The sequence below is a fragment of the Phytophthora infestans genome, genomic scaffold (assembly GCF_000142945.1).
Source record: "Phytophthora infestans T30-4 supercont1.26 genomic scaffold, whole genome shotgun sequence".
In the NCBI taxonomy this organism is placed as follows: Eukaryota; Oomycota; class Peronosporomycetes; order Peronosporales; family Peronosporaceae; genus Phytophthora; species Phytophthora infestans.
Genome location: NW_003303733.1, coordinates 1,883,729 through 1,907,996, shown reverse-complemented (window position 1 = coordinate 1,907,996; position 24,268 = coordinate 1,883,729). Strand labels below are relative to the sequence as shown.

The window sequence follows — 24,268 nt, the reverse complement described above, 5'->3', positions numbered from 1 at the left end:
CCAGAGCTGAATTTTGAAACCAGTCGTTTGGCTCTTTAATAACAATTACAGCTGGTTTAGCTTTGACCTAAGTTTGAAAAAGCTACATTTTGAGCAAATCAAGCGAAAATTTAGCTCCGGTGGGGTAAGAAATACTTGCCTTGAAAGAGAATCCAGCTACTGTACCGTAACAGAATTCACTGAATAGGACCAAAACGGCAAATTTGGTCGGAATTCACAATACCGGACATTCAGTAACCATGGTGACGCCTGATCAACTGGAGACCAAGATCCGCCGCGAGATTGGAGCCGCGCTGGTGGAGGCCGTGGACTTGTCCGACGGTTGCGGCAGCAAGTTCAGCCTCGTAGTGGTTCACGGAGGCTTTGAAGGTCTGTGTGGCGAGTGCTGTGTCCAACCAGCAAAAATGAACTAACTCCGACGTTGTGACCCACAGGCCAATCGCTACTAGATCGCCAACGCCGGGTGAACGACTGCCTCAAAGAGGAGATGACGCACATCCACGCGCTTCAGATGAAGACGTGGACTCCTGCGCAGTACGAGCTGAAGACACAGAAGAAGCTGCCCAACAGTCAGTCTTCGGGCGAGCAGTAGACAAGCAACAAGTAGCGGCTCAGACAAATGTCATCTTTTGCTGAGATATTTCTTTTTCGTAACTTTCAGTTTAGCAGTTCAACAAGGATGACGGAGACACGATAGAGGACACAGGCAACGTGGATGACTGAGCCAACTCGTCCAAGCTCAGACTCGAAGTTGCCCACACTCGATTCCTGTCACTGAAAAGATGTAATGATTTTCGCTGGTGGAGTCTGTTCCGTCGTGCTTGGCGCTCTCTCTCCAGTGGGCTTGACGATGAAGCGCTGCGCCCTTGCAGTCAGTGGAGCCAACGTGATGTCAGTGCCAGTTCTAGTCAGAGTGCCAAGGTTTGCCCACGCAGAACACGATGATGGCTGGGACGAATTTGCAGCTTTGTCATCGCGAGTGAACAGAGAGAGCGACAGGGTATTCGAGGCTCCCTTGCTGCTGCTGCTGCTGTTGCTGCTACTACTGGTTGAATTCTTCTTTGGACTCGGACTCTTGCCTTTCTTACGGCGACCAGGCGAAGAACTACCACCGAGGTGCTGGTAGCTCTCTTGGCTGCATCTCGCGAGCTTCTTGTAGAACTCGAGCTCGTCAGTAAGCAAGCGGCATTTCTCCTGTGACATAATGATCTGCTGCTTAAACAAACCTTGGTACTCTTGCAGTGAGTTCTGGAGGCATCCGATGTGAGTTTCTTGGTTGCTCAGCCTCGTTTCACATGCGCGGTTCTTCATCTCGAGCTGGCTACACGCCACGTTACACAGATTTGCCTGAAACTCCAGCTCCTCAATGCGCGTCTTCAGTTGCGCATTCTCGAGCACGATGCTATAGCTCTCGCCACTTATAGACAATCGCGCGTTCTCAGACAGATAATGCAGTTGGAGCTTCAGCTCTACGATCTGACGGGACAGTGCCTCAGCGTCGGCATGGTGTACGCATTCAGGTGTTGAGCACAGCGGCATTGTACCGTGTAGCGATGGCAACAGAGTGAGAGTGTGTGGACCGTTAACAGTTGGGAGAGCTCCTATCATGGCTTCTTGGGTGGGTGGTGTCCGAGTGATCGTTGGCTTTTCCGTACTGCAAAGAGACGGCTGCACCAAATCTTCACCTTGTGTCTCAGTTCGAGACTCGAGCGACTTTCGCCAGTGGTCACTCTCCAGCCAGACCTTGAGCGAAGGGGCTGCAGCCTCTCGAGATTCTCCGCCAGCAGTACACTTCCCTTCTGCCGCTGAATCGCGTTGCCTGAAGAGAGTGAGGGTCGGTCTGCCAGTGGAAAGATCTACAGTGACCTCACCCAGCTTCTTCTCTAGTGCCTCCAACACACCAAACAGCCGCTTGTTTTCTTCCCCCAAAGTCTGATTCGCGAGCTCAAGCTTGGTGATGTTTTTAGCGTCAGTCTGTGCTGGATCGTTCTCTTCTTCGTCAGCGCTGTAACCATCCTCTTCCTCATTATCGCCATCTCGGCTGGAGTGATCTCCGTCAGAAACCTCAGTGTCTTGAGATTTGCCCGAGTCCTGAGCACTCGCTGCTGGTTGGTCACTCGAGTCCGTCTCCACTTCATCGGGGTGTTGGTTCTCCTGGAGCTTCGCAGTTAACAGGCGTTGCAACTCGTCGATTTTGCGGTTCTTCGCCTCCATGTCCTCCATGGCGCGCTGATAGAGCTCCTTAAATATGGTACCCGCTGCGAAAGCGGCAGCACCTTCACCTCTGTCGATCCGCTGCACAACTGGGTTCTTGATCTCCTTGGCGCGTAGGCCAAAACGTAGCGTTGAAATCGTTTCCGCCATGTTGTACGAACTGCACGACGCCGCGAGAATGAGACAGGTCTTGGCTGTTCCACCTAGTGAGTCTTGCAGTAGTCTAGTGAGCTTCGAGTCACGGTAGGGTACATGCCGTTTGCTTTCTCCAAGCGCCTTGATGACGTTGCTAAGTGCCGAAAGCGACTTGTTGATTGCTTTGGCTTCCTGTAGCACCCGACCACTAGCATTGGTCTTGTTCACGAGCTCTGAGCCAGCAAGGTCGACGATGTACATAGTGGCGCGTCTCCCGCTCATGAGACGAACACAGGAAATCATCAGAATTGAGTGACTACGACTCGAGTCTTTGTTCATGCGAGTAGAGGACACTGCACGACTGAGTGTCCCGCTCTTCACAAGTTCCATCATGGCTGCCTCGGACTTGCTAGGGATACGCATCATCTCTTCAATGTAGACTCCATGCTGTGTACTCTCGCGGATCTTGAGTCCACCGTTCGTAGGTGTGCCAATTGTGCCGCTGCTGCCGCTGGGAGCGAGCAGATCGCGGATTTGTTCCATGTAGATCTCCACGAACGACACCTTGAGTTCAATAGGGTCGGTCCTGGCACGCTCCACTTCCTCGTAGAGATCTTTAGCGACACGAGAAATGATGCCTCCCTCTTCATCGGCACTTACCAGGACGCCGTCTTTAGGTCCCAGGATTGTGTGTGTCTTGCCTGAGCCTGTCTGTCCGTAGGCAAAGATGGTGCTAGAAATTGGAACGAATATGAGAGTAGTGAGACGAGTGGCTAGTGTAGATAGGGCCTACCAGTTGTTGCCTTGCAGGAACTCGTGGACGAGAGGCTTGGCTGTGTGCGTGTAAACCTCCTCCTGTGTCGAGTGGATGTCGAAAATACAGTCGAAAGTGCAGCGGATCTCGTCCACCTCGCAGCGCTCATTGCGGAGGAACATGGTGCGGCCGCCCACGACTGTCGAGCTGCAGCGGGGATCAGTTAGCACTCAGATAGAGGGACAGAAAGACGATCCGATGTATCTATCAACCATTGTACGGCCCCTTCGCGCTTTTCCTGTTGGTTCTGCTGGCGTAGACGGCAGAAGACTTTGACACTAGCAAGTTCGGGCGTCGATGAGGAAGGCGGGGAAGCGTTGGCAGTCATTCTCTTGCTGTTGCCGTCGTCCATGGACAGCAGTAAAACACGTCGTGATCAGTTTTAGTGACTGGGCCAACGGGCGTGAACTCGACTATAAATACACGCCAATCTTGATCGCGCTTAGGGTCCTCATCGACAGTGAATGCTCTGTTTTGCCATCCACGAGCGGACGCTACGAACACGCTGTGAATTACTACTAAAATTCTCTACGTGACGTCAACTATTAATTAATTAGTGGCCACTACCAAGCCATACCGCCGACTCCTCACTCACGTGATCCGCAGGCACGGCAAAGGTTCAACGAAGCTCGGAAGGAGCAGAAAGCTCACCATGACGTGGGATCTACAAATAAAGTCCAATGGAGATTCTCCATCATCTTATCTTTGGCACCCTGTCATGCGTAGCTGGCAACCGAGACCCTCCCATAACGCTTGCAGGACGCGCCACTGGCCAATCCTGAGCCGACAAAGCATCATCCCAATAATCTATACCTTGCCTAATCGATCTCGAGCTGTATCAAATGTCCTTCAGTCACTAGGGCCTGTGTACGGTAACTGTTTCCCGTCACACTTAATATCTTGGAGCGGTAAAAGTAAATACGCGATGCCATGATGTCATCAAAACATCTTTTCACTCGACGAGTTGCCGCCGCCTTCCCGGACAAATCTGATCGTAGAATGGACGCCAACGTGGCGGAGAGACCCACCGCCAAGCTGCGCCCCAACGCTGCTGCTGCTGCGACCGCCAAGACGGAGCAACTGATCAAGACGGACATGGACAACGAGTTTGCCGAGGAGGAGGGAGAGCTATTCGCACCGGAGGAACAGGCCGAGGCTGGCTTCAAGTGGTCCGAGGTGGTCTGGTACAACGTGATCGTGTTGGCCTCGTGGCATGTGGGGGCACTCTATGCGCTACTTTTCGTCATGCCGCACTGCTCGCTGCTCCAGCTTCTGGTGCTCTGGGGGGTCCTCTGGGTTGTGGCCGGTCTGGGCATCACGGCAGGCGCGCACCGCCTCTGGTCACATCGCGGCTACAAGGCTAAGTTGCCTCTGCGTATGTTCCTCATGCTGTGCAACTCGATGGCCTTTGAGGGGACCATTTTCGAGTGGTCGCGGGACCACCGCGTGCACCACAAGGGCTCCGACACGACGGCCGACCCGCACAACTCGGAGCGTGGTCTCTTCTTCTCGCACATGGGCTGGGTCATGGTGCGCAAACACAAGAATGTGCGTGAGGCCGGCAAGAAGCTCGACTTCTCGGACCTGCTGGCCGACCCCGTTGTGACCTTCCAGATGAAGCACTACTTCAAGACCGTGCTGGCCATGTGCTACGTGTTGCCTGCGGCTATCGGCTACTATCTGGGCGACGCATGGGCTGGATTCTGGGTGGGCGGTGTCTTCCGCCACGTCTGGGTGCTGCACATGACCTGGATGGTCAACAGTGTGGCTCACTTTTTCGGCTACAAGCCCTATGACCCCAAGATCCGGGCCGTGGAGAACCTCATCGTGGCCATTGGCGCTATCGGCGAAGGCTACCACAATTATCAGTACGTTTTTCGTCCTGTAACGATTATTATTTGCGTGGTCTCATTAACGGAAGCCGTTTCTTCTCCTTCTTCTTTCTTGCAGCCACAAGTTTCCGTCGGACTACGCGACGAGCGAGTGGGGCGTCCTGAGTGGACAGTTCAACCCGACCAAGGCCTTCATCGATTTTATGGCCTTGATCGGCCAGGCCTACGACCTCAAGCGCAGTCGCACGGCCCCCAAGACCCGCAAGCGCGTGGCCAAGGAGGTGAGTAAGGAGCGTTTGAAAAACGGTCTGAGTCCGGCCATGTCGTGGTGGGACCGGCAATTGAGCCAGCTCTTCTTCGGCAAGTCGGAGGCCCAGGTGTTCCATTAAGTAGGAAGTGTACGGACGAGAGATTAAAAAGATAGCGGTGGTGGTGGTGTGAATACGATCAACAGTAATGGCTCCTCTTGCCAACAACATGTCGTGTTCTATAGATGCTCGAGTCTGGGCTGCAGTCAGGCAGCGCATGAGGCACATTTCCCATCGCTTCACCCAACGAAGCGCGAGGATTTCTTATACCAGAAATAGCGGAGCCAGTGTTGTGCATAAACTTAATGTTTAAGTAAAGCTTTACTACGTTGTATGATACTTTCCACCGCTAATCCCGGTGTTTACCACGGCTGTTTGCGAGTGACTTGAAGATTGTATTCTTCGCAAATCCTGCATCTTGCCATAAGAAGGCAAACCCCCAACTCCACCACCACACACTGTGTGACACAGCGCCAGGGCTGCCGCTACTCCAATGTCTTTCCTCTCACTCACTCGCCGACTCACATCTTGTGCCTCACCTTCCACTTTCGTCTTCAGAATGAGCCAACAGACTCAGCAACTCTCCTCTGCTGCGGTGAATGCGCAGTTGGCCTCCCTAAAGGGGCAGAACTTTATGTCCACAGCTGAGCTCTCGACGGAGCAGATCACGGCGCTCGTGGCCAAGGCACAGGAGTTCAAGGCCACGTACTCGGACCCTTTGACCAAGGCCACTGCTCCCCGACCTCTTACAGGCGAAATCTGCTCCATGATCTTCCAAAAGCGCAGTACTCGCACTCGTATCTCGAGCGAAGTGGGAATGCACTTGCTGGGAGGCAAAGGTCTTTTCCTTTCCTCGGACGATATCCAACTGGGCGTGAATGAGACGCTCAAGGACACGGCCCTCGTGCTCTCGCGCTTCAATAGCATCATCCTGGCGCGTGTGTACGGCCACAAGGACATCCTGGAGCTGGGTCAATTGGCCACTGTGCCGGTGATCAATGCACTGTCGGACAAGTACCACCCGCTGCAGATGCTGGCCGATTATATGACAGTTAAAGAGCATTTTGGCGGCTTCGAGGGCCTCACCTTCGCCTGGGTGGGCGATGGCAACAACGTGCTGCACGACTACATGCTGGCTGCCCCCAAGCTTGGCGCTAACATCCAGATCGCCACGCCCGCAGGCTACGAACCCGATAAGGATGTCGTGGAGGAGACCAAGCGTCTGGCTGCGCTGGCTGGCACCAAGTTTTTCATGACGTCGGACCCCGTGGAGGCCGTCAACGGCGCTAACGTCGTGTCCACCGACACGTGGATCAGTATGGGCCAGGAGGAGGAGTCTCAGAAGCGTCTCAAGGCCTTCGCTGGCTACCAGGTGACCAACAAGATGCTGGAGAACGCCGCTGACAATCACATTTTCCTGCACTGCTTACCGCGTCACCAGGACGAGGTCGACGACGAGGTACGCCGCGTGCAGTAATGAACCGAGTCTTATTGGATCAATCGGTTAACGTATTGTTTGTTATGACTGCAGGTTTTCTACGGTAAGCGCTCGGTGGTCTTCGACGAGGCTGAGAACCGACTATGGACTGTCATGGCCGTGTATGCTTCGCTGCTGGGCAAGTTCTAAGTCTTCGCTGCCAGTTGATTGTTAGTTTCGCTGGTTTTAATGAATGGCGACTGCAATGATGATGACACTTTTTATTCACGCCTTAAATACGTCGTTTCATGCAGCCCCCCCCCTCTTTCCCGCAATTTAGTTGCGATCCAAACCTTTGTGAAGCGACGGCCACTCGAGCCAAGAGCTCACTCGCTAACAGGCCCCGACTGGACGATTTCATCACACGTGAAGGTTCGCACCCATGGGAGGCGAAGACGGCGAGCGAGCGCCTAACAAGAACGACGTGAACCCTCTCAAGTATATTGAGCAGCGAGTGGCCACTGCGTTCCCTCAACTAGTCGGTCCCAAGTTCACAGCCAAATATGCAACAGAACCCAATGAGTACGTGGAGAATTAACCATCTCTTGGCCTGTTCATGGTGGATCCACTTACCCCTTTGTGCTAACAGAATGTGCATCAAAGAGTTCCTAGACAACGAAGACGTGACGATGCTCGCTTTCTCTGGAGACAACGTCATCGCGTCCATCAAGATGCCAGCAACTCTTCCTCGAGGCAAGACTGTGTGCTTCACCAAGTTCCACAAGACCGCCATCACACCCACGAACGTCCTGAGCGACATTATGGTAAATGAGCTGACTCCCAGTAGTGTCGAGTATCTGGAGCGGATGGTGGCGGAGATATACCTGCCTTTATTCTCCAACGTCGCTAACCAAGAAGGTTGGGGAGAAGTCGCGTCTAAAGAAGTGGTGGACAAATTCCATTCCTATATGGCGTCAGTATCGATCATCAGTGGAGCCACCAAAGGAGAGACGTGTCTCCCGCTGCCTCCTATCGACGGCAACGCCACCAATCTGAGCAATAAAGTGTCTCTACTCGAAGGCTCCATCGTCATCTGGACCAAACAGATCAAAAATGTGCTCAAACAAGACCCCGAGGATTTACTCAAGCAAGGGCTCCACCCAACTCCCGATGCCGAGATTGAGTTCTGGAAGCTTAAAGCTGCCAATCTCAACTCTATTTTCGACCAGCTTCAGTCCAAGAAAGTGCGCAAGATCCTCACAGCTTTGGATCGATCCAAGAGTACGTATTGCGCCACGTTTGCTCGACTGTGTAAGGAAGTCTTCACGGCTCGTATCGAGGCCAATGACAACATGAAGTATCTGCGTACGCTGGAGGAATGGTTCATTCGCCTCAACAACGACGAAGACTTTCCAGCTCTTACGGAGCTCTTCAAGCCGATGCTTCACATTATTCTCTTGATATGGAAGAACTCCAAACACTACAACACCCCGGCTCGTCTCGTGGTGCTCATGCGGGAGATCTGCAACTCACTCATTAACCAAGCACGGAAATATCTGAGTGGCGAGTTGATCTTTGCTCTTATTGACCAAGATGAAGCTGGACAAGCTGTAGAGCAACTCAAGACGACTCTACAAGTATGTTCAGCCTTTAAGAGCACTTACTTCGACTACAGGGCCACAGCTAATGCGGAATGTCCGTCCAATCCGTGGCGTATCCAAGGCAATGCGCTCTTCGTCCGCCTTGACAGCTTCCTCGAGCGCTGCCACGACATTCTCGATCTCACGCAAACAATTGTGCAGTTCAGTAAACTGTCCAAGATCGAGGTGGGCGGCACTAAAGGCAAGACGCTGACGCTGAGCGTCCAACAGATCCACGCAGACTTCACAGAGGCTGTCAACACGTTCAAGGGCGTGTCACTGGACATTATGGATGTGGGTGCGTCCAAGTTTGACGACAATTTCTACGATTTTCGCTGTAAGATCAAGGAACTGGAACGTCGTCTAGGATCTGTGCTCACTCAGGGCTTTGACGACTGCTCCACCATCTTCGGCCGCTTTCAGCTGCTCGATTCGTTCGAGGGTCTTCTCAATCGACCGATCATTCAGGACGAATTGGAGAAGAAGCACGTTGCTCTCGTGCAGAGCTACGGCCACGACTTGAAGCTGGTGCAGGAGTTGTTCTTACATTGTCGTGACGCCCCTCCCATCAGCTGGAACTTGCCCCCGGTAGCTGGTGCGCTCACGTGGTGTCGGGGACTAGTGGAGCGTATCGAACATCCGATGAAGAAGCTACGAGAACTCAACCAGAACGTTATGGAGCGCGAAGAAGCCAAAGAAGTCTACAAAGTCTACGGCACTATCATGGCTTCTCTACAGGAATATGAGAACCAGAAGGTGGAGGAATGGAGTCGTGACGTTGAAGCCTCTTCCCAGGCCAAACTCAAGTTGCCACTGCTGCTGCGTCACCCACAGACTCGCTGTCTTCGTGTAAACTTCGACCCAGCATTGGAGAAATTGCTACGTGAGATTAAATACCTTCGACTACTGAACATTGAGGTACCGCAGTCAGCTCTGCAGATTTCTACCAAAGAAGAGACTTTCCGCAAGTATCGAGGCGAACTCATGTACATTGTGGAGCCGTACAACGCCATGATCGAAGGCATTCATCCATTGGAGGAGCCCCTGGTACGTCGGCACATCCAGAACATTGACGCCTGTGCTGGCCGAGGCATCGAAGAGCTCAACTGGAAAAGCTCAGGGATCGACACGTTCATTGACGAGTGCCGGAAGGCGGTGGAAGGAGCGAACGAGATTGTGACTAACCTCAAGGAAAACCTCAACACGATCCAAGATACGCTCAGTGCGTGGAACGTGCCGCTGTTGGAGCGTCAGGCGAAACCTGTGGCAGTGAGTGAACATGAGCGTCAACACAAGAGTTACATCGTCCAGCGGACACTCAAGATTCGAGAAGGGGCGACAGAAATCCATCGACGTTTGAAGCAGTCGAACACGGGCATTGTTGGTGTGAACAGTGCCCAATGGAAGGCCTACGTCGATTTTGTCAATGATATCGTTGTCAGCGGAGTGGCGCGTGTTATCTGCTCTTCGCTTGAGTTTCTAGCCAAGCAACTGGACCCATCGGGAGGCAAAGACGGAGAGCGAGAAGCCCCGCTTCGAGAAGGAACTCAAAAGGCTACGAAAGACCATCAGAACCGCTTGCCAATGCTGGAAATCAAACTGGATCTCATCGCGCATCGGGTGCAGTTCAATCCTAGTATCGGTGAGAATCACGGCAAAGGGCTGAGCGACACGATTCAGCTATGGATCAACTCGTTCTTCAACGTGGCGACTGCAGTCAAACGTCTGGACTCAGACGGAGGAGGCTCGTACCTTAAGGAAATGCACTCGGATATGACGATCTCTATGATGCTGGCTACGATAAGTGAGTACGAAGAAGAGAACGAGGCGATGCTGACGTCTTTCAAGCGTAAATATGACGGCTACGGGTATCTCTGGGAGTCCGACATGGCTGCTCACTTCCAGACTTTTCTAACGACTGCCATGGTGCCAGGCGCTAACGCTGGTGCAGATACGCTGGACCTGGAGAAGTTTAACGCCGATATTACGAAGTACGAGCAAGTGGCGAGTGAGATCGAGAACTTGACGACGCCCACGGACATCGGATGGCTACGTGTTAACTCTCAGCCTATCAAGACGGCCATGTTGACGTGGGTAAGTAAGTGGGTCTACCAGTACACGACGTATCTGCACCAACACGTGGTCAACAAGCTCTTGGGGCTTCACAACTTTATGGAGACTGTCATTAAGGGACTGGAGGAGCAAGTGGCAGACAAGAACAAGGACGCGTTGAAGCGTGTTATGACGCACATTCGTGATGTTCGCAAGCAGATGGACGCTACGAATGAACTCTTTGATCCGCTACGAGAAGCAGTTCATCTACTGAAACTTCACGGCATCAACGTAGAAGACACGACGATTGGAGACCACGCAGTTCAGGATTACCTGGAGGCAGCGCCGATGCAGTGGGAAGCGATCGTCAACAAGACGTTCAAGAAGAAAGAAGAGATCATGCCACTGCAGATGGCGGAGGTCGAATCTATCAAGGAAGAACTTGAGTCCTTCTTTTTGGATATGCGCAAGTTCCGGAATGAGTTCCGAACGACGGCACCGTTCAGTTTCCAGGGCGCACCGAATGACGCCTATGCGCAGATGAACAACTTCGCTTCGGCTCTTCACAAGAAGATGCAACAGGCTCGGGAGTTCAATGAACTGGAAGAACTCTTCGAGCTCCAAGTGTCAAAGTATCAGGAGACGACTGATACTCTGTACGAGCTGCAACAACTGAAGAAATGCTGGGACTTGAAGGATCTGGTTCTAGCCACGTTTGATGATTGGAAGAGTACTCTATGGGCTAACATCCAGACAGATACCTTTGAGGCGTACGCGCGAGCGTTCATGAAGCAGTTAAAGATGGAAGCTACGGAGCACCAGATCATCAAAGGCTGGCAAGTATACAAGGACACGGAGCAGCTCGTGAAGAACATGTCGACGGTTCTGCCTCTGATCAATGATCTGCACTCAGAAGCCATGCAAGATCGCCACTGGAAAGCTCTATCTGCCATCTGTCACGTAAAGGCCATAGAGCCGAAGGACCCCAAGTTCTGCTTTGCTGATCTCCTAAAACTTAATCTCCACTTACACGTGGACGACGTGGGCGAGATCGTGGAGACAGCCAATAAGGAGCAGAAGATCGAAAAGAAGCTGAAAATGATTGAGGAGTTGTGGCAAAGGCTCACACTCGAGTACGTGCCCCACAAAGATTCGGGCACGTTCGTTGTCAAACCTTCGGAAGAAGCTGTCGAGTCACTAGAGAGCAATCAACTGGAGCTGCAGACAATGATCGGTATGGGCAAGTTCGTCGAGTTCTTCAAGGACCGCGTACTGGCTTCACAGAAGACTTTAGGGCACGTGGAGGAAGTATTGAAGGAGTGGGTGTCTGTGTCCAAGCAGTGGGCTTCTCTCGAAAGTATCTTCTTGAGCTCTCCCGATATCCGTAACCAGCTCCCTGACGATACCCGTACATTCGAGTCGATCGACTCGAATTTCAAGGATCTCATGAAGAACGCAGTGATGGAGCCCAACGTGGTGCTCGCCTGTTCAGTGGATAGTCGTCTCGAGTCACTAAAAGAGATGACAGCGATGTTGGAGAAGTGTCAGAAGTCGCTCAACGAGTATCTGGACAAGAAGAAGAAGATCTTTCCTCGCTTCTATTTCGTCTCGAACGTGGCGCTACTGGAGATTCTGTCGAACGGCAACAACCCAAAGAAGATTATGCCCTTCCTAGGTGACTGCTACGATTCTCTGTGTGACCTTGTGTTTGAAGACGACTCGCCCAACGCTGCACACACGATGGTGGCAAAAGACGGCGAGTCGGTAAAGCTACCGACTATTTTCACTATGGCTGGAGCAGTTGAGAGTTGGCTGAATGAACTTACCGAAGCCATGAGGTTTTGTCTTCGCAAAGAGATGCACGACTCAATCGAGACAGCAGCTAATTGGGACGTGGAGAAACCTCGACACCAGTGGCTCTTTGACTATCCAGCTCAAGTTGTGCTGAACTCGACGCAGATTTACTGGACAGAGGAGACGGAGATGGCTCTAGAAGAGTTCGAGAATGGCCAGGAAGACTCGGTCAAGAGATACCTGACGATATGCAATCAGAGACTAGAGCAGCTCATCAATTTGGTGCTAGGGAACTTATCCAGTCCAGACCGCTGCAAAATCATCGCGTTGATCACTCTTGACGTTCACTCGCGTGATGTCGTCAAGAAACTGGTAGACGAGAAAGTGGAAGGGCCTCTCAGTATCATGTGGCAGCAGCAACTTCGCTTCATCTGGAGACAAGAGAACTACGACGTGGATATCCGCATCACAGACTTCCGTTCCAAGTATTCGTACGAATGGATCGGTAATACTGGTCGTCTCGTGATCACTCCTCTTACAGATCGATGTTACATTACGCTAACGATGGCGTTGAGATTGTTCCTGGGAGGAGCTCCAGCTGGTCCTGCGGGTACTGGCAAGACCGAGACGACAAAAGACTTGGCTCGTGCTATGGCTCTGTGTTGCTACGTGTTCAACTGCTCGGACCAGATGAATTACCAGACGATGGCGGATATCTTCCGTGGGTTGTGTCAAACTGGCACCTGGGGTTGCTTTGATGAATTCAATCGCATCAATATTGAAGTGCTCAGTGTGGTGGCTACACAGGTCAAGTGTATCCAGGACGCTATTGTGTTCAACGCTGTCCCTGCCAATCGAGAGGCCAAGTACCAGTCTTTGCCCGCAGGAACTCCACCTGTTGTCGTCGGAGAGTTTGAGTTCATGGGCGCATCCGATCGAATCACACTAATCCCGACATGTGGCTTCTTCATCACGATGAATCCTGGTTACGCTGGTCGTACCGAATTACCGGAGAATCTCAAGGTTCTTTTCCGCTCCTGTGCTATGATCCGACCAGACTTGAAGCCGATTTGCGAGAACATGTTGATGTCTGAAGGATTCCAACAGGCTCGTACACTGGCGATCAAGTTCGTAACGCTGTACGAGCTGAGTGGCGAGCTGCTATCCAAGCAATTCCACTACGACTGGGGTCTACGTGCAGTTAAATCAGTGCTTCGGGTGGCGGGTATCCTCAAGCGTGCAGAGCCTGATGTTGAAGAGGATAAAGTGCTGATGAGAGCTCTACGAGACTTCAACACACCGAAGATCCCGCACCACGACACGCCGATCTTCCTGCGTCTTATCAACGATCTGTTTATCGGCGTCGAAGTGGCTCCCAAGGTCAATACAGAGCTGCGAGAGAAGGCGGTGACGGTCTGTAAAGCCAACAACTTGCAGCACGATGACTCGTTCATCCTCAAGATCTGCCAACTGCAAGAACTGATTGATGTGCGTCACTCCGTTATGCTCCTGGGACCTGCTGGTTGTGCCAAGACAACGACGTGGCAGGCTCTGGCCAAGTGCTGGAACCTCGGGAAGGAGAAGAAGATATGCGTGTATGAGACTCTGAACCCCAAGGCTGTCACCTCTGATGAGCTTTATGGCTACATGACGCTGTCAAAGGACTGGAAGGATGGCGTGCTGTCCATTATCATGCGTGGAATGGCCAAAAACTACTCGGAGCAGGGATTTTACGAGAGTCAAACGTACAAATGGGTGGTACTTGATGGAGATATTGACGCCGTGTGGATTGAATCGATGAACACAGTCATGGACGACAACAAAGTGCTGACTCTAGTGTCGAATGAGCGCATCCCTCTGAGTAGTGCCATGCGGATGGTCTTCGAGATCAACTCGCTTAAAAACGCCACTCCCGCTACCGTCTCAAGAGCTGGAATTCTCTTTATCAATGAGATTGATATCGGTTGGCGGCCATTCATGGAGTCGTGGGTGGCTAAGCGTGAGGAAGAAGTCGAACGCACGTATCTGCCCGGACTCTTTGACAAATACGTGGACCCCATCTACGATCTCATGCGGAAGGGATACAAACAAGTGGCTCCAGTGCGCCTGATCAACCAGGTGTCGACGATCTGCTACTTGCTCGAAGGACTTCTGGGGAACATCCCAGTGGAGAAGAAGAACCCAGAGGTGATCGAGTCCATCTTCGTCTTCTGTGCGACGTGGGCGTTTGGCGGCCCTCTAATCGTTGATAAGAGCATTGATTACCGCAAGAACTTCCACGAACTATGGTGTTCGACGTTCACGAACGTTAAATATCCGAAGGAAGGGCTCTGTTTCGACTACTTCTACAACCTCGAGTCGGGAGAGTTCGAGAGTTGGAGTACCAAAGTGCCAAAGTACATGCCAGGTTCCATCGGAAACGGTCCAGCAGACACGCCATTTAACTCCATTGTCATCAGTACGAACGACTCGGTGCGTATTCGATTCCTCGTGGAGACTCTGGTGGCTCGTCAAAGACCAGCGATGCTCGTAGGCGGCAGCGGAACTGGAAAGACGACGATCCTCAAGAATTTCCTGCGAGATCTGGATGACGACATACTCTTCTCGAACATCAACATGAACTACTACACAGACTCAGCTAAGTTGCAGCAGCAACTGGAGTCTGTGATTGACAAACGTTCTGGTCGCATGTTTGGCCCTCCAGCTACCAAGAAGTTGATCTACTTTATCGACGACCTGAATCTGCCGTACATTGAGACGTATGGCACGCAGAACTCGCTGGCTCTGCTACGTCAACACATGGACTACAAGACGTTGTTCGACCGCGTGGACTTGGGCTTCAGAAAGGAGATCGTGGACGTACAGTACTTGTCGGCTATGAATCCTACAGCTGGCTCCTTCATTATCGATGAGCGTTTACAGCGCCACTATGCTCTGTTCGCGTGTATGATGCCTGGACGGGAAGATCTCAAGACCATCTACAACTCAATCTTAAAGGGACACATGCAGAACGGAGGCTTTGGCCCTTCGGTAATGGCAGTATGTGAGAACATCGTCAATGTATCCATTCTTCTACATGAAGAAATGGTCAACAGATTCCTCCCAAGTGCCACAAAGTTCGTCTACAACTGGAATATGCGCGAGCTGTCCAACATCTTTCAAGGTCTCACTCGCTCCAAAGGTGAATTCTTCCCCACTGCCTTCTCATTCGCTCGTCTGTGGGTCCACGAAGCCACTCGCGTCTTCTGTGACCGTCTGATCAACGATGAGGACATTCTCAAGTTCGGTGATCGCATACGAGAGGTGACCAAAAAGACGTTGCCAGACTTGGACCAAGTTGCGCTTTTTAACGACCAACCGCCTCCACCTTCAGGCTCAAAAGACAGCGCTCCTGTTCCCGTCAACATTTTTACAACATTCGCAACTCCAGTGGCTGGGGCCGACAGCGTCTACATGCCTGTGTCTTCGATGAAAGCTCTTAACAAGGTGTTGGTGGAGCAGCTGGACGACTACAACTCGAAGTATTCCATGATGAATCTAGAGCTATTTGACAACGCTATGGAACACGTGACTCGCATCTGCCGTATCATCGGGAACCCTGGAGGTAACGCAATGCTTATCGGTGTCGGAGGAAGTGGCAAGCAATCACTGTCTCGTCTGGCGTCTCACATTTGCGGCTTCGACGTGCGTCAACTGTCCGTCACGTCCAATTTTCGCATCGAAGACTTGAAGGAGAGTCTGGCGGAGATGTTCAAGATTGCAGGTGTTCAGGGCCTCCCCCTGGTCTTTCTCATGACGGACTCGCAGATCGTGAACGAGCGATTCCTCGTCTACATCAACGACATGTTGTCGTCCGGTTGGATCCCCGACCTCTTCCCTAAAGAAGATCTCGATGGCCTGCTAGGCTCTCTACGTAGCGAAGCAAAAGCTAACGGAATCCCCGACGCGATGGACGCTCTTATGGACTTTTTACTGCTGCGTATCCGTCTCAACTTCCGAGTGATCATGTGTTTTTCTCCTGTCGGCGCTGTTTTCCGCGTTCGAGCTCGTCGATTCCCTGGTCTAGTGAACTGCACAGTCATCGATTGGTTCCATCCTTGGCCCCGCGATGCTTTGGTGCGTGTAGCGTCCAGTTTCTTGGAGAAGTTTGAGGACATCGGGGATCTGGCACTGCAACGGAACCTGGCAAACCACATGGCCGATGTGCACATTTCCGTGACTGAGATGAGTAAAACCTACTATGAAACCCAGAGGCGCTACAACTACGTGACGCCCAAGAGTTTCCTAGAACTTATCAGCTTCTACGAGATCCTACTCAAGCAGCGGAAGGAGGATATTCAACGTCAAATCTCTCGTTTGGACGATGGACTCTCTACTCTCCGTAAAACGTCGGCGGATGTGGCTGAATTACAGGTGGACCTCAAGCATACCATGGTCAAAGTGGCTGAGAAACAGGCCTCGACTGACCAACTACTGGAGCAAATGGGACGAGAGAAAGCGGGAGCCGAAGTGCAACAGGAGAACGCCAACAAGGAGAAACTCAAGGCTGAAACGGCCAGTGCAGCAGCCGCAGAGCTTGCAGCAGAGGCAGAGAAGGAGCTGAGTCAAGCCAAACCTGCCATGGATGCCGCCGCTGCAGCTGTCGACTGTCTGTCCAAAGCTGCCATCACAGAGCTCAAGAGCCTGCCCAAGCCTCCAGCAGGAGTGGACAACGTCACCAAGGCGTGTTTGATCTTAGTCGAGAAGGAGTACAAGAACCACAAATGGGATCGAGCTAAGAAGATGATGAACAACGCCGGTGCATTCCTGGATGCGCTCAAAGAATTTAAAGGCGAAGACATTCCCGAAGCGGACATTGCGCGTATCGAGCCGCTGATCGCCGACCCAGAGTTCACTGCCGAGAAGATGGCGTCCAAAAGTTCAGCCGCTGCGAACATTTGCTCCTGGGTCGTCAATATCTACACGTTTAACCGCATCTACGTGCGTGTGAAGCCTCTGATGGACTCGCTGGAAGCTTCCAAGAAGAAGAAAGAGGAGGCTGAGGAGCAACTGGCTCGTGCCATGGGTCAAGTGGCGGAAGTGCAGAAGCGACTTGAAGCTCTGGAGAACACGCTATGCCAAGCCACCGAAGAGAAACTCAAGGTGGAGGAGATGAAGGAGTCGTGTGAGAACAGACTCTTACTGGCTGGGAAACTGGTGAATGGGCTAGCGAGCGAGAATGAACGTTGGGGCATTGAGATCGAGCAACTGAAGAACTCTGGAGTGATGGTCGTTGGCAACTCGTTGCTGGCTGCTGCCTTCGTGTCGTACATCGGAGCATTCGACCAAGCTGTGCGTAAGGAATTATGGCAGCAAACGTGGTTTCCTGATCTCATGAGTAAGGGAATTCCCATCACTGAGGGTATTGACCCATTGTCCATGTTGACGACGGAAGGTAAGAACGCGAAGATGATGAGTGAAGGGCTTCCAGCAGATCGGATCTCGATTGAGAATGGTGCAATCATTACGAGCTGCAAACGTTGGCCTCTGGTCATTGATCCGCAGCTGCAAGGCATCAAGTGGCTTCGCGAGAAAGAGAAAGATCGAGGTCTGGTAGTGCTACAATTGAGTCAGAACCAATGGCTACGGAAAACGGAGACGGCGATTGTGAATGGCCACGTGCTGATCATTGAGAATGTTGGCGAAGAGATCGACGCTACACTCGACCCGGTGCTTGGACGTGCAGTGTACAAGAAAGGATCCAATCTCTTTTTGAAGTTGGCGGGAGAAGAAGTGCAGTACGACCCCAACTTCTTCATGTATCTGCAAACAAAACTGTCGAATCCTCACTACAAGCCAGAGATCGCAGCTCAGTGTACTTTGATCAACTTTATCGCTACTGAGAGTGGCCTGGAAGATCAGTTACTGGAAAAGGTGGTCAAGAAGGAGCAGCCAGAACTCGAAGCACAGAAACAAGAGCTTGTTCTAGCGTTCCAGAAGTTCAAGATCGACCTAGTGGAACTGGAAGATCAGCTACTGGAGCGTCTAGCCAATGCGCCTGACGATATTCTGAGTGATGTGCCTCTGATCGAGAGTCTGGAGGAGACGAAGAAGAAGGCGACGGATATCTCCATCTCTGTCAAGAAGAACCAGGAGACAGAGATCGTCATCAACAACACGCGGGAACTCTATCGCCCAGTAGCAGCAGAAGGGGCCATGCTTTACTTCCTACTCACGACGCTTAGCGCCATCGACCACATGTATCGCTACAGTCTGGACTCGTTCATCACGTTCTTCTACAACTCAATCGACCGAGCGCCCCAGAGCGACAAACAGAGCGAAAGAGTACTGAACCTACGCGAGTCGTTGCGAATCACCATCTTCACGTGGGTATCGCGTGGTCTCTTCGAGGCGCACAAGCTCATTTTCCTTTCCCAACTCACGTTCAACCTCATGCGTCGCGGTATTCTGGGCGAGGACGTGCGAGTGCAAGAAGCCTACATGCAGTTCCTGTTAAGAGGGCCCAAGAAGCCAGCAGGCGGTGGAGGTGAAGAAGAAGCAAACCCCATTGACTGGCTGCCTCCAGCTCAGTGGACGGCTATCAACATGTTGGCTCAGCTCGAAGAGTTCCAGAAGATGCCGCAAGATCTCAAGGAAGCGTCCTCGCGTTTCCGTGAATGGTACAACCACGTGACTCCAGAGTCTGAGAAGCTTCCGCTGGACTGGGCTGGACTGGATCGGACGCCATTCCTCAAGCTTCTGGTGGTGCGTTGTCTACGTCCAGATCGTATGACGGTGGCTGTGAATGAGTTTGTGCGTCAAGTTCTGCCCAACGGCAGTAACTACTGTGACTGCGACTCGGCACTCAACGCGTTGCAAGTGATGGACAATTCGTACTTGGATTCGACACCCACGACGCCTTTGTACTTCATCTTGTCTCCTGGTGCAGATGTGGTGGCAGGTGTCGATAAACTCAGCGTCAAGTATGGCTTCGAGCGAGGTGTGAGTTACCACAATGTGTCCATGGGTCAGGGCCAAGACGTATTCGCTATGGACCGACTGGAGGTTGCACACCGTAATGGACACTGGGTTATCCTCAACAATATTCACTTGATGCCCCGCTGGTTGCTGGCACTAGAGAAGAAGCTGGACGAGTTTGCTTTGGAAGGTTCGCACAAGAACTTCCGCTTGTTCCTGACTTCGGACCCGTCCAACTCGATCCCGATTGGAGTTCTCAATCGCTGTATAAAGCTGACGAACGAGCCTCCGTCTGGTCTGAAAGCCAATTTGAAGCGAGCGTTTGTGAGTTTCCCCAAGGAATACATCGAGGAGGCAGAAGGCAAGGTCAAGTCGATTCTGTTTGGGCTGTGCCACTTCCACGCTGTGCTCATGGAACGCAAGATGTATGGACCTCTGGGTTTCAACATGATGTATCCATTCTCACTCGGCGATCTACGAGATTCGGCGATCTGCTTGCAGAATTATCTGGAAAGCTCAGCAGGAGGGAAGATTCCATGGGCTGATCTCCGCTATATCTTCGGTGAGATCATGTATGGTGGACACATTGTGAACGACTTCGATCGGCTGCTAGCCAACACGTATCTGGATTTCTACATGCGCGACGAATTACTGGACGAGATGGAAATGTTCCCGAATGTGGGAGACGAGAAAGGCCCGTCCTTCATGTGCCTCGCTCCGTCGTCCTATGATAAATATTTGGAGCACATTGAGACGGAGCTCAAGACAGACTCACCCCTGGCCTTTGGTTTACACCCGAACGCTGAAATCGATTTCCGTACGACTCAGTCTGAGAATTTGTTCCGTACTTTGATGGAGTTGCAGCCTCGAGATGCCGCAGCTGGAGACGCTACTATGAGTCCGTTGGAGTTGGCAAAACAAGGGCTGGAAATGGTCTTGTCTCGTGTTGGTGAGAAGAAATTTGAGTGTGATGAGATCGCACGAAACTTGGAAGAAATGGGACCGTACCAGAACGTGTTTATCCAGGAGTGTGAGGCCATGAATGGGCTGCTAGCTGAAGTGGTGCGCTCATTGAACGAGTTGTCGTTGGGCTTCGCTGGCGAACTGACCATGTCGGACGCCATGGAGGCTGTACAAGAGTCTTTGTTCCTCGATCGCGTGCCAAAGTCGTGGGAGAAACTTGCCTTCCCGTCCATGCGTCCCCTTGGCTCGTGGCTCACGAACCTTGAAGCTCGACTACAGCAACTCGAGGAATGGACTCAGAACCCTGCAGATATTCCCCGTGCCACGTGGCTTTCTGGTATGATCAACCCGCAGTCGTTCCTCACTGCCATCATGCAGGTCACAGCTCAGAAGAACCAATGGGAACTCGACAAACTCGTGATCCAGACGGATGTCCTTAAACGCCGCAATGGCGAAGTGGACGCTCCATCTCGGGATGGCGCTTATATCCACGGTCTCTTCCTCATGGGAGCGCGCTGGGATATTCAGAACAACACAGTGGATCGTTCCCACCCCAAGGAAATGTTCTCGCCCATGCCTGTCATTAACTGCAAGGCTGTAGCAGCCGATAAGCTCGACATCAAAGGGTCCTACGTGTGTCCGTGTTACAAGACTGAGTTCCGTGGACCCACCTACGTCTTCTCTGCTCAGCTCAAGTCCAAGTCACCGCCAGCGCGGTGGGTTCTTGCTGGCGTCGCCCTCATCATGGATATCGTGTAGTTTTGGCTTTGCATTTCAGTCGAACGAGAGGAAGGAACTTACTTTACACTAATGCAAGAAGAACGTCAAGAGAACGCATTCTATTTGTCATCCAGTAAGAAGTTTACCGTCGATGTTGTTGTCTCACACGCAGTGTATGCTGCTTCCACAGTCCCAGCGTGCCTTGCGCCGACGGTGTCAGCTTTAACTCGTCCCTGCACACACACAAAACCGAAACACAAATTAACATCTACCTTCTCAGCTCTCATTCCCCGCGTTCACTTCCTTACAGCGCAGTAGACCCCTCGTCCAGCAAGCTCTCGATAGACAAAAGCTCCAACTTGACTGATTCAAACTTGTCCGATGGTCCGGCGTGATACAGCTCCCTCAACTCTTCCGCCGAACACTCCGTCTTTATGTGGAAAGCTGCAAGCCACAAACACAGAATGTCCTCCAGTTAGTCTCTCCTCAGCCTCACTTGTTGCTATTTAGCTGCCCCTCCACTCACAGAAACTGGGAGTGCACGCGTCGGTCTGTAGCACGACACCCATCAACATCGGTGGCTGTTGCCGCTGCGGGGCCAAGTTTACTTCTTCATAAACTTCGTTCACGATGGATTGGAAGAACTCCTGCTTGGCTGCATCCTCTAGCTGGGTCCTCTTGAGCTCGTTGGCTGCATCCTCCAGTGTCGGCAGAACGTCTTCTGTCAACTGGATGTTGGACGGTTCAGGGTGTCCTCCTGGAGTGTCATACAGGTCCTGGTAGAGGCCGACACTCTTACTACGCTTGACGAGCGCCACATGGCCGTCCCTAGTCTCCAACACCGCTGCGACGCCCACTTTTCGTGATAGGAAGACAAAGCGATCGTTGTGAAGCATTTCGCCATCTTCCAGAAGCTGCGGGGCTAGCGATGAGCAGCACGTGCCCAAATACGACGCATAATCGGTCAGCCCCCAGTTCATCTGAAGTTGGGAAGAGGGATGATCTTCTGACAGTCCTTGGAAACGGAACTTTGAGGCATTGAAGAGCCTCGGCGTCTGGCGCTTAAGATCTTCCCAATTCAGCGTCTTCTGTTGCTCAATTGAGGGATCTGGATGTACGAGGCGGCTGAAGCGACTCGATAGACAGACATTCACCTGGTCCACTGCCAACGGAGCCTTGAAGCTGCGTACCGAGAAGCTCATGAGGCGGCGCAGCGGCAGCAGCATCGATCGACCGCGTCAGTAAAGCGCCAGCCCAATATTTGGGCATTTTGCATTATTAATTGAGTAATTGAAGATTTTGGGTCTTGAAGAAAAATGAACCCTGATCCATTTTCCCATACCGGTATTGGAGCTCGAAGAGAAGGAAACGAAGCGATGCAGAGTCTGTTCCACGGCGTGCGCGAGTATCTGACGCCTGTGCTGACCGAGTCGTCGTTCGAGGACAAGGGACTACTCACACCCGAGGAATTCGTTAAGGCTGGAGACCTGCTTGTGTATAAGTGCCCCACATGGCGTTGGGAGAGCGGCGACCCTAGTATGAGACGCTCGTACCTGCCGGCGGACAAGCAGTTTCTCATCACTCGCAACGGTTTGCTGCCTGTTCGCGGCTACATCAACGAGTCATCCACTGTACTGACTGTGTTTTGTATCGCTTAGTGCCGTGCCGCCGCCGTGTGACATCTCTGGAACAAAGCTATCAAACGGAGGAGGCAGTCGAGGGAGAAGAAGGATGGGTTGCTGCCTCTTCGTACGCGACCGAGGGTGGCAGCTCCAATGCCGTCACAGATTTGAGCGATGAAATGGGGGAAATCTCGCTCTCAGACGTGGACAAACTCAAAGCTTCAACCAACACTAACGGAGGGATATTCGGCGCCATCGTGGATGAGCATTTTAAAGCTGCCCCTACAGCTGCAGCCGAGCCAGAACTTCGAGATTTGAGTTCTTACGAGGAGGAAGACAATCTCGTGGAGGATGACGAAGCAGCGCTTGGCCCCTCAACCAGCAGCTACCTCGTAGCCAGCGAACCCGACGATGCAGAAGTCGCCATCCTTCGCACACGCACGTACGACCTGTCTATCACCTATGACAAGTACTACCAGACACCGCGCGTGTGGCTCTTTGGCTACGACGAACGGAACGCTCCACTCAGCGGTGACCAGTTGTTCGAGGATATCATGCAGGACTACGCGAACCGTACCGTGACTATGGAGCCACATCCGCATCGCAGTGCCCTGGTCCATGCCTCCATCCATCCATGCCAACACGGCGCCGTCATGAAGCGCATCATCGCCAACCTCAAGATGCGCCAACCCGGCGAGACAGAGACGGAAGAACAGGCGGCCAACGAAATCCGAAGCGACCAATATCTTTTCCTGTTCTTGAAGTTCATCCAGTCGGTCATCCCTACTATTGATTATGACTACACGATTGAGGTGAACGCCAAGCAGTGAGAGAGACTTAAATCACTTGCAAGGTATCATTATGCACGAATAATTGCTAAAATTATCGCGTGGCCTTGTGTTTCTCGACTGGAATGTTGAGCAACTTAATCCGAATTAGGTTGCGCCAAAACTGTTTTTTTTTCTCTTCAAAACGCCGCTTCAATCCTCAGTTTTCTCGCTTGGTATCCTTTACCTCGCTGATCATGGTGTTCGTGACGCTCAAGTACATCATCATTGGAGACTCGGAGGTGGGCAAGTCGTCGCTGTTGCTGCAGTTCACAGAGCAGCATTTCCAGCCAATCCACGACTTGACCATCGGCGTTGAGTTTGGCGCCAAGTTGCTCGAGGTGGACGGACGTAAAGTCAAACTGGAGATCTGGGACACAGCAGGTCAGGAGACCTTTCTCTCTATCACTCGGAGCTACTATCGGGGAGCGGACGGCGCGCTACTCGTGTACGACGTGAGTCGGAGAGAGAGCTTCGAGCATTTGGGCCGTTGGCTGCAAGAATGCCACCAGAACTGCCACAACGACGAAGTGGAGATCATGGTGGTCGGTATGAAGTGCGACGTATCGGAGAAAGAACGCGAGGTCACTGAGGAGGAGGGACGCAACTGGGCAGAAGCCCACGGTCTTTATTTCATTGAGGCTTCGGCTAAGACAGCGCTCAACGTCGAGCAGGTCTGTCGGTCTGGAGCTGTTTTGACTCGCATAGAGACTAACTGTTTCTATTGTTGCTTTCTTGCTGCCAGGCATTTTCACTCACGGCGACAACAATTCTGCGCAACTTTGACTATTCGAACCATCAGATGCGCAAGGTGTCGGGCGCTAGTCGGGTCTCTATAGAGTCCAACGTGGACCGGACGCAGACAAAGTCTGAGTGCTGTGGTGGTGGGTAGACGAAGGAGGAGATGCTGCGCTCGCCCCTCGTAGAGGTGACAGCTGTAGGTAGGTTTCTCGTCAAACATGTCGTGGTAGTG

General features: G+C 52.3%; 7 protein-coding genes across 7 annotated transcripts; 5 read left to right on the top strand and 2 right to left on the bottom strand.

The window, feature by feature from the left end:
* Nucleotides 1–239: 239 nt before the first annotated feature.
* Nucleotides 240–640, top strand: PITG_12580 (uncharacterized protein; the record flags this gene model as incomplete). Its single annotated transcript, XM_002900406.1, has 2 exons — nt 240–369; nt 450–640. The coding sequence occupies 2 exons, from the start codon at nt 240–242 to the stop codon at nt 590–592; spliced, it is 273 nt and encodes a 90-aa protein (XP_002900452.1).
* A 264-nt stretch (nt 641–904) lies between these two features.
* On the bottom strand, nt 905–3,515 carry PITG_12579 (kinesin-like protein; the record flags this gene model as incomplete). The annotated part of the gene is made up of 4 exons (XM_002900405.1): nt 905–948; nt 1,089–3,082; nt 3,143–3,310; nt 3,376–3,515. The coding sequence occupies 4 exons, from the start codon at nt 3,513–3,515 to the stop codon at nt 905–907; spliced, it is 2,346 nt and encodes a 781-aa protein (XP_002900451.1).
* Nucleotides 3,516–4,120: 605 nt separating this feature from the next.
* Nucleotides 4,121–5,384, top strand: PITG_12578 (acyl-CoA desaturase 1; the record flags this gene model as incomplete). The annotated part of the gene is made up of 2 exons (XM_002900404.1): nt 4,121–5,031; nt 5,114–5,384. The coding sequence occupies 2 exons, from the start codon at nt 4,163–4,165 to the stop codon at nt 5,382–5,384; spliced, it is 1,140 nt and encodes a 379-aa protein (XP_002900450.1).
* A 1,778-nt stretch (nt 5,385–7,162) lies between these two features.
* Nucleotides 7,163–20,885, top strand: PITG_12577 (sporangia induced dynein heavy chain; the record flags this gene model as incomplete). Its single annotated transcript, XM_002900403.1, has 2 exons — nt 7,163–7,306; nt 7,386–20,885. 2 exons carry the CDS (start codon nt 7,163–7,165, stop codon nt 20,883–20,885), a joined length of 13,644 nt encoding a protein of 4,547 aa, XP_002900449.1.
* Nucleotides 20,886–21,150: 265 nt separating this feature from the next.
* On the bottom strand, nt 21,151–22,304 carry PITG_12576 (uncharacterized protein; the record flags this gene model as incomplete). The annotated part of the gene is made up of 2 exons (XM_002900401.1): nt 21,151–21,290; nt 21,373–22,304. The coding sequence occupies 2 exons, from the start codon at nt 21,824–21,826 to the stop codon at nt 21,151–21,153; spliced, it is 594 nt and encodes a 197-aa protein (XP_002900447.1).
* On the top strand, nt 21,384–23,426 carry PITG_12575 (autophagocytosis associated protein, putative; the record flags this gene model as incomplete). Its single annotated transcript, XM_002900402.1, has 3 exons — nt 21,384–22,436; nt 22,505–22,671; nt 22,768–23,426. 3 exons carry the CDS (start codon nt 22,223–22,225, stop codon nt 23,296–23,298), a joined length of 912 nt encoding a protein of 303 aa, XP_002900448.1.
* Nucleotides 23,427–23,492: 66 nt separating this feature from the next.
* Nucleotides 23,493–24,187, top strand: PITG_12574 (Rab2 family GTPase, putative; the record flags this gene model as incomplete). The annotated part of the gene is made up of 2 exons (XM_002900400.1): nt 23,493–23,969; nt 24,041–24,187. The coding sequence occupies 2 exons, from the start codon at nt 23,493–23,495 to the stop codon at nt 24,185–24,187; spliced, it is 624 nt and encodes a 207-aa protein (XP_002900446.1).
* Nucleotides 24,188–24,268: the final 81 nt, after the last annotated feature.